Source organism: Mchenga conophoros, linkage group LG10 (assembly GCF_057382185.1).
Source record: "Mchenga conophoros isolate Kocher_MC1m ecotype Shallow Benthic linkage group LG10, M_conophoros_male_GT1.1, whole genome shotgun sequence".
NCBI classification, from domain to species: Eukaryota; Metazoa; Chordata; class Actinopteri; order Cichliformes; family Cichlidae; genus Mchenga; species Mchenga conophoros.
Genome location: NC_140535.1, coordinates 11,424,138 through 11,437,196, shown reverse-complemented (window position 1 = coordinate 11,437,196; position 13,059 = coordinate 11,424,138). Strand labels below are relative to the sequence as shown.

General features: G+C 39.0%; 1 protein-coding gene across 2 annotated transcripts in view; it reads right to left on the bottom strand.

Annotated features, from left to right (window-relative positions):
- The window catches only part of gabra3 (gamma-aminobutyric acid type A receptor subunit alpha3), a 118,337-nt gene that overhangs the window by 83,425 nt on the left and 21,853 nt on the right, over positions 1-13,059 (bottom strand). For both annotated transcript variants that reach the window (XM_085288546.1, XM_085288547.1), the window contains exon 2: positions 2,560-2,657. In XM_085288546.1, coding sequence (XP_085144672.1) covers positions 2,560-2,642 — 83 coding nt within the window. In that variant the 5' untranslated portion in view covers positions 2,643-2,657. The remainder of the gene's footprint in view (positions 1-2,559; positions 2,658-13,059) is intronic.

Here is a 13,059-nt window from a genome sequence, read left to right as displayed (position 1 = left end):
TGATAGCATCAGTGGGCATCAGGGAGGTGGCAGTTCTCAGAGAGAAACAGCTTTGCTGATATGCAGATATTCTGGGAGCATGTGCAAGCTCATGGTCTGAGGATTATACCCAAAGTTTGATGGACAATTAAAATATACTTTTACTTTCAGATGCAAAAAAATCCATTTTTCAGTTTAGGTTTAGATTTCAGGAGAGGCAACTCATAAAAAAAGTCTTTATTCAAATAAGCAAATGTGAAGCCTCATGTAGTACAAGTTAAACCAAAGAAAAATGTTTTAAGCAGAGACTGCTGTGCTACATTGCGTCTGAAATAACTGGAAGATGATTTTTAGTGAGTCCCTGTCACGTGTCACATCAGGCACATGCATTAAAACCTTCTCTGACTGCTCGGGCAGTGCTGCAGCAGCATGTGGGTAGGGCTGCTGTGCTCAAAGCCAGATGGCCATGCAAGAGATATGTGCTCTCATATCAGATATGTTAGAAACTAAACGTTAGCATAGTCTGCAGCCTGAGCTTTTGGATCATAGAGATATGGCTGCCATCACCAGATGCTTTTAAACTGAAGTAAACCTTAAAATTAGATCAGTCTTAGCCAAGTACTGCAGATGAAGGGAACACCTTGTTTTCTAAGACCAGGGGAGTTTAGTCAAAACCTCGAGAAGAAAAGGTAACACTCTTTCTAAAAATGTGTGTTACGCCGGCGTGCTCCTGTTTGACTGAGTTATGGTACGGATACAAATTTTGATGCAAACTCTAGCTCGAGGTAGTGTGACACCTCCAGAGATCAGCTGTGAAAAACGTTCAGTGAAGTCACTGAGACACTGTTTACTGGAGACAATAAGTTTGCAAAATAAGAACTGTGTGCATGCGTGTGTGTTTGGGCCGGCTGAAAGAAGTAGGTTCCAGAGCTTCATGAAGAAGAAGAATGTCTTAAATAAAGTAATTTGCCTGGTTCTGCTGCATCTATTTAGATAAATGTCAAACTTTTTTTTATAAATACAACAATGTGGCACAAGTGCAGCTGACTGTTAGAGTTAAGTTCTGTCTTATATGTCTGGACACTTTTTCAGTCAGTTTAGTCTGTGTTCATCACTGACTAAAGATCTGTTGATCTACATACACTGTATGAACCTGGCTGAATTGAAAGCTACTTTAAGACCAGGGCACAGGTTCTTGTAAAAAGATGTCTTGCCAGGCTTGGCCAGCACCTTCCCCTGGTCCCACATTTCTATTTAATATATGTAATTACAAGCACTGTGTGCTCCTAATAAGCAAGAAGAGCCAAGTGGCACAGTGACAAAGCAAACTGGGCTAATCCCTGTCACAGTGTTCTGATTTCCTTCCCCGACCGGCTTTCTTCCAGGTTCGGCAAGCCTTTCCTAGCGTGTAAAATCTTAAAGTGATTTACACTCCGTCGCGTCTGCCTGCCATAACATCCTACCTTATCAACAATGCAAACAAGGCAACCTGTGCAATCTCTGCGTTTGAAATTACAAGGAGTATGATTAAAATGACTCCTAGACATGCTGGAGTTTTCTTTTTTCGCTGACTCGTAACACGCAGCCTGAAAAAATATGCACAGGATGCAGGAGTGAAAATGCTGTGAATGGACAATCATAGCTATGTTGTGCTGCACAACGCAAATTAACTCAGCAGTCAGTGAAATTTAGACGAGTGGTGAAGACAGCACTAGGTGCATTTAGATGGGAGGATAACTCACTTTATGTCTGTTCTGTTCTTGAGGACACATGTCATGTATTCTATTTTAAGAGTCACAGTGCTCTGAGGTCCTTGGGTACAAAAACTTCAATATGTGCAAGAACAAAAGAAGATGAGTTTTTCTCTATAAACTGAATTATTAAGCTCTTGCAGAACTATATACACAAGAATTGAGCCATAATTCTTAACATTTCAATTCAGGTGTTTTCAGTCCCACTGTCACAGGTGAATAAACTGAGCATCTGGCCTTGCAGTCTGCCTTTACTGTAAAAATATTTGGGAAAGAATGAGTCGCTCTGAAGAACTCATTGAACTCAAGCGGGGTGCTGTAATATGATGCCACTGTTGCAACATTCACTTTGTGAAATTTCTGCCTTCCTGGATGTTCCACTACAATCTCAAAGTGGTAGTATTGCAAAATGGAAGCATTTAGGAACCACAGCAACTCAGACCACGGAAAATTAAATGAAGACTCAACAAGTTGCCAATGCTCTGCGGACGGAATAAGTGCAGAGTAACAAATCTCCTCTGGTGTTAACATCAGCACAAAAACTGTGCAACGGGAGCTTCATGGCATGGGTTCCCATGGCAGAGCAGGTGCAATGTATAGGTGGTTCAGTAATCCATACAGCATTACAGTTATTGCATCTGACAGTCACAACTAAGATTCTAATTTCATACATTTCTTAAATTTTCCATGCAAATAAAAAAAGTTGGTTAGGCTGCAGAAGCGAGCCTGATCAAACAGGTCCTAAAAAAAACAACCCCACATCAGCAGCAGACACCCGAGTACTGAACTTGAATGGGCATTACAGCGTGACATATATATTTTTGTGTACCTGCATTCAGGAATGAGGCTGAGGAGCAGGAGGAGCCAAAAGCCAATATCCACTGACTGAGGCTTCCAACGTGCAGCAGCCATAGTCTCTGCGCAGGTCTGCAGAAGGAAAGAGGAGACATAAGTGGATGGTGTTATGTTTGGAGACTCAACCAAAATATCCAGTTTTCCATTCCTTATTTATTCCATAATTTATTTCATCTTCGCACTCTGCACCACTGCACATATCAATATAAATATGCTATACATGTTGTTATTGCGACCTGTCCAGGCTGTATCCAGCCCTTTCTCCCTATGGTAGCTGGGATAGGCTCCAAGCCCCCCGCGATCCCGAATTGAACAAGCGGAAGAGAATGGATAGATGGATGCTGTTCTAGTCTGTCTACTCTGCAAAATACATTGAGAGCAAAGAAAATAACAAGGCCCAATTCCCTGTATTTGTGCACATACTTGGCCAATAAATGTGATTCTGAATTACTCAGACTTCTGAATGTATTACTCACAAAATGTTGTCCGATCTAAGTCATGATTATAAACAAACAACATGACTACGCTATGATGAAATAACACAAACAACTGGACTTAATATAGTAACTCAGAACCTCTTTTAGTAGAAACCGTCCTCATCAAACTACACCCTTTTTGGCTCCTACCTCAAAGCACACTGTGTTCTGTTGATCTTATGTGCTGCACAATAATGTTTAATATTTAGTATTTACTGTCATATTCCCATATATCATTGTGATGTTGTTTATTCTATTACTCTTGTTCTCTTCTGCTTGTTTTCTTTTTTCTTTCTCAGCAGGTGACCCAGGTGATTGATATATGCATTTTTTTTCTCTGCCCGTTCTGTTGGTTTTTGTTTTTTGCCCTTCTCCCCCGTCCTTCTTCTCAGCTGTTTCTCTTTCCCTCTTTCTTTCTCCCCTTCTTTCCCCCAGTCAAGTCTGTCCCGTATTCAGCAAGTGAAAATAAAATAAACAATAAAAGGTGAATCAAATAGACCATTACGGCAAGGCTGGGATGGTCAATTTGGTAAAGTAAATCCGTTGGGCATCTTTCTTTGCCTTTAGACAACAATTCTGATGAAAAAAAAGAAAAAAAAGAAACCGTCCTCATCAGTGTTTTCTTGTAGCTGTTTAAAAGCTCCGGATAATAATGTTTTTTAAACCTTTTAATGATTAAACAGCCCTCTTTAAAACAGACCTGGGCTATGTCTATGAAGAGGTAGAGTGGCACCACTTATTGGAACAGGCAAATGCAATTTAACATATTTCATAGGATATATTAGACCCCTTACATACGACATAAAATTGATAGTAATTATTGCCCCAGATGCTTGAGATGTAAGGTCACAGATGGCAATCTCCTATACATGCTGTGGAATTGCGCAGTGATAGAAGAATTTTGCAGACGGGCCATTCAAATAATCTCAGGGGTAATGGGGATCCAAATTGAACTGGACCCAAAACTATGGATTCTAGGTGACAGAGGTTCTATTAACGTGAATTACCATAGGTGATGCCCCAATATCTAAGTTGGATTATGTTCAGGAGTCTTGGTCTGAATTCCATTCTTTCTCAACTATTCGGTTCTTTATTTGTGTGCCTTGGGTTTTCTTTATTTGTAGGTCCCAGACTGCCCTGACATACTTCTGTAACACTGTAACACTGTTTAATTCAATTTACTTACAGTCTATTGCAAACTGTTCAGCCCTTGAGGTCAAAAAGCAGCTCCAAACCAAGTTGCTCCCTCCACCTTGCCTCACAGTTGGGGCTAGTTCTTGATGTTGGTGCGCAAAGTCTCCTTTTTCCCCCACTCCAAAAAACAAAACGATAGCAGTGAATGTATTTGATGAGGGCCACTTAGGAGAACTCTTTTGTCTGATCTTTTCAGAAAGGCTCTTGAGGCAAAATTGAGAAAATAGAGAAGATACTTCTAAACTGACAAAGCTTGTCTTGCAATTTGGACACAAACCCAAATCTCCTTTTTAAAATTCTTGCATGCGATGCACCAACAATCGACACCAACAAGCAAAAATATTTTCTTTAGGTTTGTAATAGCAATTGACTGATTCTACTGTGAACAAATGTTTTAGCAAGTTGTAGAGATTTCTGCAGGTGTTTATTCTTTCTATTCTTTCTGTTACGCTTTTAAAATTACACAGTGTGCTCTTGGTGTGCTCTTAGTAGGACGCCCACACCTAGTAGCTCTACTGAATTTCATCCATTTGTTGACAGCTTTTCTTATTGTGGATAAAGAAACACCAAAGTCTTTAGAAATGCTTTTGGAGGATTTCCAGCTTCTTCTAAGGTGCGATGAGAGCGTTCGTGATTGAAGCATGGCTGCACGAGTCATTCTTTCTCAAGAAAAGCAGACTCAGCAACTGGGTTTTGCATGGCTGAATTCACAGGGCAGGGCACCTCTAAAACTCACACTTCTAATCTCATCTCCTTAATTTGAATGCCTGACTTTAAATAGCTTTAGCACAAAGGTTCACTTATTTTTCCCAGCCTGCCTTTTGAATCATTACAATTTATTCAGTGAAAATGTGAAAAGTTCAAAATTTTTCTTGCAACTGTAAGTACAGAATTGATTACTGATCAAACCAAACCTAAGACTGCTTTTCTTTTAAATTACTCACCAAAGCCTCAACAATAACCTGCCTGTTCTCCTGTGCTCGATAAGTTATATTCATGGTATTTATGGTGTTTTTCAGTCTTAAACACATAATCCTGTGAGTCTGTCTATTATGTGGGTTAAAATCAAAAGACGCTTTATGTCCAACTCAGTGTTTAAATGATCAGTGTGGAAGAAAAAAATGACACATTGTCCAAATAATACTCAGAAAAGCAATGTGTATAAATTTCCTCTGTGCTTAACAGGGATGGCCTGACTTATTTACGAGAGCTGGCTTCATTTATTCTGCGCCTTTATTTTCTTATCATAATAGAGAATTTCTTTTAGGACACTAGTGATTTGAAATGACATGGGCTTATAAGGTTCTTTTGCATCACCACAAAAACAGAACAGCAATGAAGACAAATGTGTCAAAAACAGTTAGATTTCACAGTATTTTTGCATTTTGCATCTCCTTGCATCAGCAGGTGATCTCAAAAGACACTCTTTGTATACATGTGTAACCTTGCAGAAGTTTTGCAGTTTAATGCACCAACCACACAAAACTGCAGCTTACTGGTGCACAGAGTAAGAACACAGACAGCTGTTCCCCATCAGCAAAGACTTCATTTTCTTCCGTGCTGGAAACAGTCCCCTCTGAGTTTCCGTTTGCTTATCCAAAACGAGCCTGGTTAGCACACCAGACAATGAAATAAGGCACGACTCTTTGCTAAAGATGTACACTTATGGAACTGAAATTGTAACCAGTAATAATTATTTTTTCTACATAATTATTTGACTACAATAGTCAGTAATAATACTGTTTATACAGCCTTCAGAATCCCTTTAAGCACATGCTTATTGTAAACTGCATGGTTTAGTACTTAATATATACTTTACTTTAATTAATGATTAGACCTTATCTCTTTAACAAGCATGCATAGGCTATATAAACAACTTCGCATACTGTGCGCTAATTAATGGTTGCCCAAGGGTTTTGGCTATCTGGGAGAAGAACTCAGGCCATGCAGTAAAACTGTGGCTGCCAGTCTAAGTGGGGCACAGGATGGGGAAAAACGTCTTCAAGACATTGTGTGCATGAGAGGATAACCTAAACGGCTCTGTGGCAGCCTTCATCCTCTCCTTCATCTTCCTCCCTTGGGTTCTGCAGTGAAGTCACATCATCTTCCTGACTTCAGCAAAGTTTAAAATGTAGCTCCATAGGCTCAGCTGTGAACACGCAACATGCACTTGTTAGAAACTTGCTTTAAAATAATCTGCCGGAAAATGTGATGAGGTTTAGATAAAGACTGCTGTGGTAATTATCAAAGACAGCTTGTTAGTTTGTTGTTTTGCCACCACAGGTTTATATTCTACTTGTTCTGCAGGTGTGCAACACGACAGAGAACAGAGTTTAACACTCAACTCAGGTTTCAAGTGTTTGCAAATTGTTTGCAACAATGCTTCACTTTATCAAGAATTGTTATTGACTGAAATTCTATTATCGCAACAGTAACATTCATTTAATTTTCTGAATGTCTTTTTTATCCCTTACTCCACATCCAATTTACTTTATGATTTGAGACCTGGCTGGAATGATATTATTGGGCTCAAGCCCATCTGTAGACAAAGAAGTGATGCATGTGCTTAGTTAAAATTCAATTCATTGTTTTATTGTTTGTCATGAATGTCTTTGGTGGCAGATATTGAAAGTAATAGTTCATAATTGGATTAACAGTATATAAACACATGGTTTCCAGAATGAGCAGGCCCATTAATTCTGCTGTAAAAATGTCCAAACATCAATTTTATAAGGACATGTCTAACTATATTTATCCATAGTGTTTAACACAGCACAAACTAGAAATGTACAATGACGTGAAAATGATTTTGTCCCCTGTTAATTTCTTAGATTTGTTCATATTTCTTATACATTAATGTTTCAAAATGCAGTCTTCAAATGATGATTTCATTTATAAAGGAGGAAGAAGTCCATCCAAATCTACCTGAAAAAGTAACTGTAACTGTGATTAGTAAATTCGTTTTTGGAAAGCTGAGTTCAGTTTCAGCAGCCACACCCAGGTTTGATTACTGCTACACATGTGGAATCAAGAAATCACTTAAACAGCCTCACAAAGTGAAGCTGGCTTAAAGATCTCAAAAAGAAACAGATCGTACCACAGCCTAAAGGAACTCAGGAACAGATGGGAAACAAAGACATCATCTGTGGTTATAAAGCCATTTCTAAGGTCATCGGACCTCAGCAAACCACAGTAAGAGCCATTATCACAAATGGAGAACTTAAAATAGTGGTGAACCTTTGCAGGAGTGGCTGGCCTACCAAAATTAATCTAAGAGCACATTCACGACCCATCAGGAGGTCAGAAAAGAACCCAGAACAACAACTAAAGAACTGCATCCAAAAACCAAATAAAGGACTTGGATATGCATGTAAATAAAAGCTCAAAAATGGAGATCTCTTCTCTCTGGGCCTGTCTGTGAGGGACATCATATACACTATATAAACGCAACTTCATAGTGAAATCACGCACATACTGTGACTCTTTCCACAGCTGTTAGGCTAGAGTAAAAAAACTAACCTTTATTTATGCCTTCATGTCTATGTAACTATTACCTACAGCTAAACTGAAACTAAATTCATAAAATTCTAAATACATATTCTCAAAACAAATGATGCTGAAAACATACAAGCTATTATTACCACTCACTGCATGACACACATGTTCAGTTTGTTGCTTCATGTTAGGATCTTCTGCATTTGCTGTTGCACTCAAACAAACATATTAGTACATGCACCTACATAAAACAGTTTCCCTTATACAGTATATGCGCTCTCTTTATGATGCAGAACAACTGCTATCTTAAAATTAAAACGGTCATTAATAATGCAGCTAATAAGAAGCGGGGCAATTTACAGAAAGGTATTACCTTGCATTAAAAATGAATGCATTCAAAAATTGGCAAAGCTGCTACTGAATGCAGTCTGAAAACACTGAGAAGATGAGAAACAAGAAGCCCGATGACTGGGGTACAGCAGTCACGCAGTCACATGAATGCACGCACACACGTGAAGCAGGCGTGTGGCAATTTCAAGGCTTTCATCATGCTTTTGTGAGATTCAGCCCTCCCTCTCCATTGCCACCGTACAGAGAGAAGATCAAACCCTTTCCTCAGGGGAATCACTGATCTCTATGTTACCTTAGAGCACTGATCATTACAGGAGGAGTAAACAAATGAGTGGATGCAAAAATACAACTCGGGCTGGTGTTCAAACATGCAGTCGCATTAACAGTGTTCCAACCTGTGACTATCTTCCTACACTATATCTGCGATGGAGCTGAGGTGAAGCCGTTTCAATAAGGGTGTCTTAATATTGACTGAAGTAGCTAAGCACCAAGATAAGCCAAGATCCACATCTACTTTAAGTCTTTATACTGGCAGCTGTGCTTGCGAGAATTGGCAATTATTTTAAACAGTCTTTGATGCTTCTTGGCAGTTTGTCACCTAAATTTTTCCAAGACCCGAAGTAGCAAATAAAGAGATGCCTCAGTGTTGCTGCTGGTGGCATTTAGGACAAGCCTTCACAATTTCCTTGTCAGATTAAATAGCTAAGACCGCATCACAATGCAAACTGCAATGAACAAACTGTTTGATAAGTAGCACTGCAGCTCTTGTGGGATGTTCCCGGTCTGCAGTGGTCAGTATCTATCAAACGTGGTCCAAGGTAGGAATAGCGACAGGGTCATGGGAGACCAAGACTCACCGATGCACATGTGGAGCAAAGGCTGATCCGTGTGGTCCAGTCCAATAAATGAGCTACACTACCTCAAATTGCTGAAGACCTGCAAAAACTGCTGGTCTGATAGAAAGATGTCAGAATACAGTTTGTTGCCTGCAGAAGAGACTGCAGACCAAACAGGGTGCCTATATGACCTCTGTCCAGTGACGAAAACGCCAACAATAAGCACGAGCATCAGAAGTGACCCCTGGAGAAATGGAAGAACATCATGTGGATCGCCAGCTGCGTCGCTTACCTGGGGAACACCTTGCACTAGCATTGCCACAAAGCAAGAATGGCTCAGGGATTGTCTGAGGAGCACAACAAAGAGTCTGAGGTGTTGACTTGGCCTCCAAATTCCCCAGATCTCAATCCTATTAAGATGACAAGATGCCCCACCTTGAAACTTACAGGACTTAAAGGATCTGTTACTAACATCTTTGTGCCAGACACCACAGCACACCTCCAGTGGTCTAGTAGAGTTTATGCTTCGACTTCTCAGGGCAGCAAAAGGGGGACCAAAAACAATATTAGGAAGGTGGTCATATATGCCTAATCGATGTATGCTTACAGTCTCTGTTATAAACCAGTGGCTGTCATTGTTAAATAAAGCATCACGTATACCTTTGGATGAGAAATATTACAGTGGGGCTTTTTTCTAACATGGAAACGCAATCCTGATGGTCTCTTTAAAGAAGAAAGAGACGGGATCTGAACATGTTTCCATGCCCACCTATCACATAATCTTATCAGGACAACCAGAATTCAAGAGCACTCTCATTATTTCACATGAATTCACCTAAAACTGGGTTACTTGAGCAGCCACATTAGGAGGTGAATTGTAAATGTAGCCATTTGAATTGAGCATGGTTCATGCAAATCAGCTGAAATGCTACTTTTAATCATTTCAACACATGTCATGCTTGAGGCCATGCCAAGACCCAGTGTCAAATTATACCAATCTTGTGCTTAAGAAATGCTGGTCAAACAGAAAGCTGCAGTCTGCCATGCAAGATTTTGTTTTATTCTTTACACACATCACATTCGGTTTCCAGGCTCTGCCTCTCTCTTTCATTCCCTTCTGCGCTGTGTTTTTGTTAAAAATAATCCTGGCTCGTTAGCCATTAAAGATTTTATGTTCCCATAAAAGCTACTTGATGCCCTCTGGTACCAGAGGTATCATTTCCTTGTCTTCTAACGTCTGTCTGAAAATTGCATTGCTAATTTCCTGACATATATTACCACCTATTCGAGTCACTTCCACTCATACTCATCACTGCATATGTGTCATCTTTAAGGCTTCAAATGTCCGGGGTGAATAAATCTTTTGAAAATATGTAGACATTTCTGTGCCCTTAGGCTCAGTCATAACACGGTTTCACCACAAGTAGTCTTTGTAATTTGTGGCTGAAAAAGTATTTTCTAGTTAAAAAGATGAAAATACAGAATATTGACTATTTCAAATGACTACGTAAAAAAAAAAAAAAGATGACCTAATTATTTTCATTAGTCAGCCCATAAACTCCATAATCTATCTGTTAATTCATCTAGAAAGCATACGAGACATCACTCTTATTAAGTGTCCTTAAGTCCTTTCCAATAAAAAAGGCAAACAGGCACTAAAAGGCTGGCTTCTATTCACTGTATACAATTCTGCACCAGATTTACCAATACCTGTCATGTAAATGAGGGCTCCAGCCGTCCCTGGGGCTCAGATTGGGCTTGAAAAAGAGAAAACGAAGGAGGGGGAATAAAGACATGGTGCTTTTGTTGGCAAATTAAAAATAGCTCGCCTAAAGTGACAGTAGACCTAAACCACTTTCCGTTTCCTGCTCTTCTAACATTTGTTTTCAATTCTGCTGTCAGTCTATTTTTTTCCTGGGGATAAAAGCATATGTTATGAATAATGCAATCACATTTTACAGAATTAAAGGCTGTAAATGCCTTTGATGCAAAGGAGGTGAATTATCTGAATGGGCAACTATGCTGAGTGATAATAGGTGGTAAAATAAAAAGTGTCAGGGCCTAGTTTCCTACAAGCGAAATGTCACTCTGAGACAAATTTGTTTATTGTTCGTAGTTACACTGCCAGTTGAAACATAAAAGAAAGTGAAATTCAAACTGAATGTATTATACAGGCCATTTCACGGTGTGCAAAATACTACCGCTGCAGCTACTGCACAGCCGGGACGACGAGGAACATTTAATAAAAACAGGAAATCTAAATCAGCCAATAAATACCAATCACTCCAGTAATTGTTGAATTCAGGGCACAGCTCTATAGCTATCTAATCCATGTGGCTGTTAACTAAAAATAGCCCCAAATCCTGTCATATTTGCTTTGATGCAATGATTACGCACTGTGCATCTACCAGCAGTCTATTATTTACAACATACATCAAAAAAGACTCATTGCTTCAAAGTTGAGGGAATCACTAGTGTTCAGGATAGCAGGACACATTAATATCGTGGGGTTTGTCTAAAATCATATTAAAGCACAGAGAATTAAAAGCGTACATTCATGTGGAGCTACTCCCAGCTGCAAAACCGAGTGACAAGTTAGGAATTGAAAATAGCTTCATTCAGTGTAGTTAATACAGAGAAACCCACAGATTTAGAGTCGTAAGAAAGCACAAGTACTGAAACTGAATACGTTTCTTTCTCTTGAAACAAATCATTGACTAAATAAAACAGTCCTAAAGTAATGAAACAAAACAATCATGTCATTGGTAATTAATAGTAATAACATGAATACAAACACGAACAATAATTAGAAAAGATCAAGAAAAAACACATCGATTGGTTTGCTGAAATAACTCCCTACAGTCAGACCAGTGAAAACATTAACTGGTTATCAACTGCTGATATCACCAAGTGCAATGAACTCATGATCTTGTTGCCTTTGAAATGGTTGCTCTGGAAATGGGGACCAAGTCTGCACTCACTTTCAGTCTGTGACTGTTTTCAAAGTTGAAAGGAGGCTGCCAACGTACTTTTGCTGTAGTGTGATTGAGCTATTAAGAAAATAAATGAACAGCTAAAATAGCTTAAAGTATACAACAGGTGTTTAAGTAGCTTAATGTAGCCTCCTGGATAAGGAATTCAAATAGCAAATGCTAGTAGACAGTTGGAAAGTTAGCAAAAATAACTTGATAAATAGTTCAAAGCGTTAGCTTAAATAAGAGCTGAAACAGCGTGGTCATTTGAAATATTAATGGTAAAACTTTCAAACATTTATGCTCTTTTGGCAGCTAAAATACTAAATAACGATTAACTGTATTTGCAAAATATAATGAATGGTTGAAAAAGTACAGTGAACAGTGAAAAATGGGTTTTGGTTATTATTTGCTATTAAGTGGCTTGAGAGTATGAATCCAGCTAAATGCAAAATGTGAAACTTTATTAGATATTGTGAAATATGGCTGAAATTTGAAACTGGAAAAACAAAAATAAAAACCATAAAATGCTTGAGAGTAAACTTTGCTGTGCAATCAGAATCAGAATACTTTATTAATTCCTAGCAAATGATGTATTATGTGTATTAATGATATGTGGTCCAGTTCATAATAACCTATTTGGAACGTGGAGTGAGTTCATCTGTCTGCGGCCATGTCTGACAAATAAAAAAGTCTGGGAACCACCATTGTAAATGATTCCTTCTACAAAGCAGACAGGTGGAGCTCTAATAAGGGAAGAAGCACGATTTTCCTCTCTGCTTTGGGACTGTGTGTGATATAATGATCATCAGACTGTTCTCAACCAAATGATCAATGCATTGGGCTGCAAGGCAAAACAGTTTCTACTGGGACCCATCACGATTATGTTACGCCAGAGATAATTTGTCAAGATTTGGGTTTCTTCCTCACAGACATGTAATGAGAGTAAAATGAATCCATTATGAACACAGCGCCACATGACAATAAGTCTATGTTGCTGTTTTTAGGGAGGAGAGAGAACGATATATTTCATTCAGTTATTTCCATCTCACTGCTAAGGCTTGGCTGACTCATTTGCAGAGTTGTTCACAAGTGGTGAAAGGAATGATAAAATTATGGCGTGAAACAGCTAAAGTGGCCTGATGGTCCA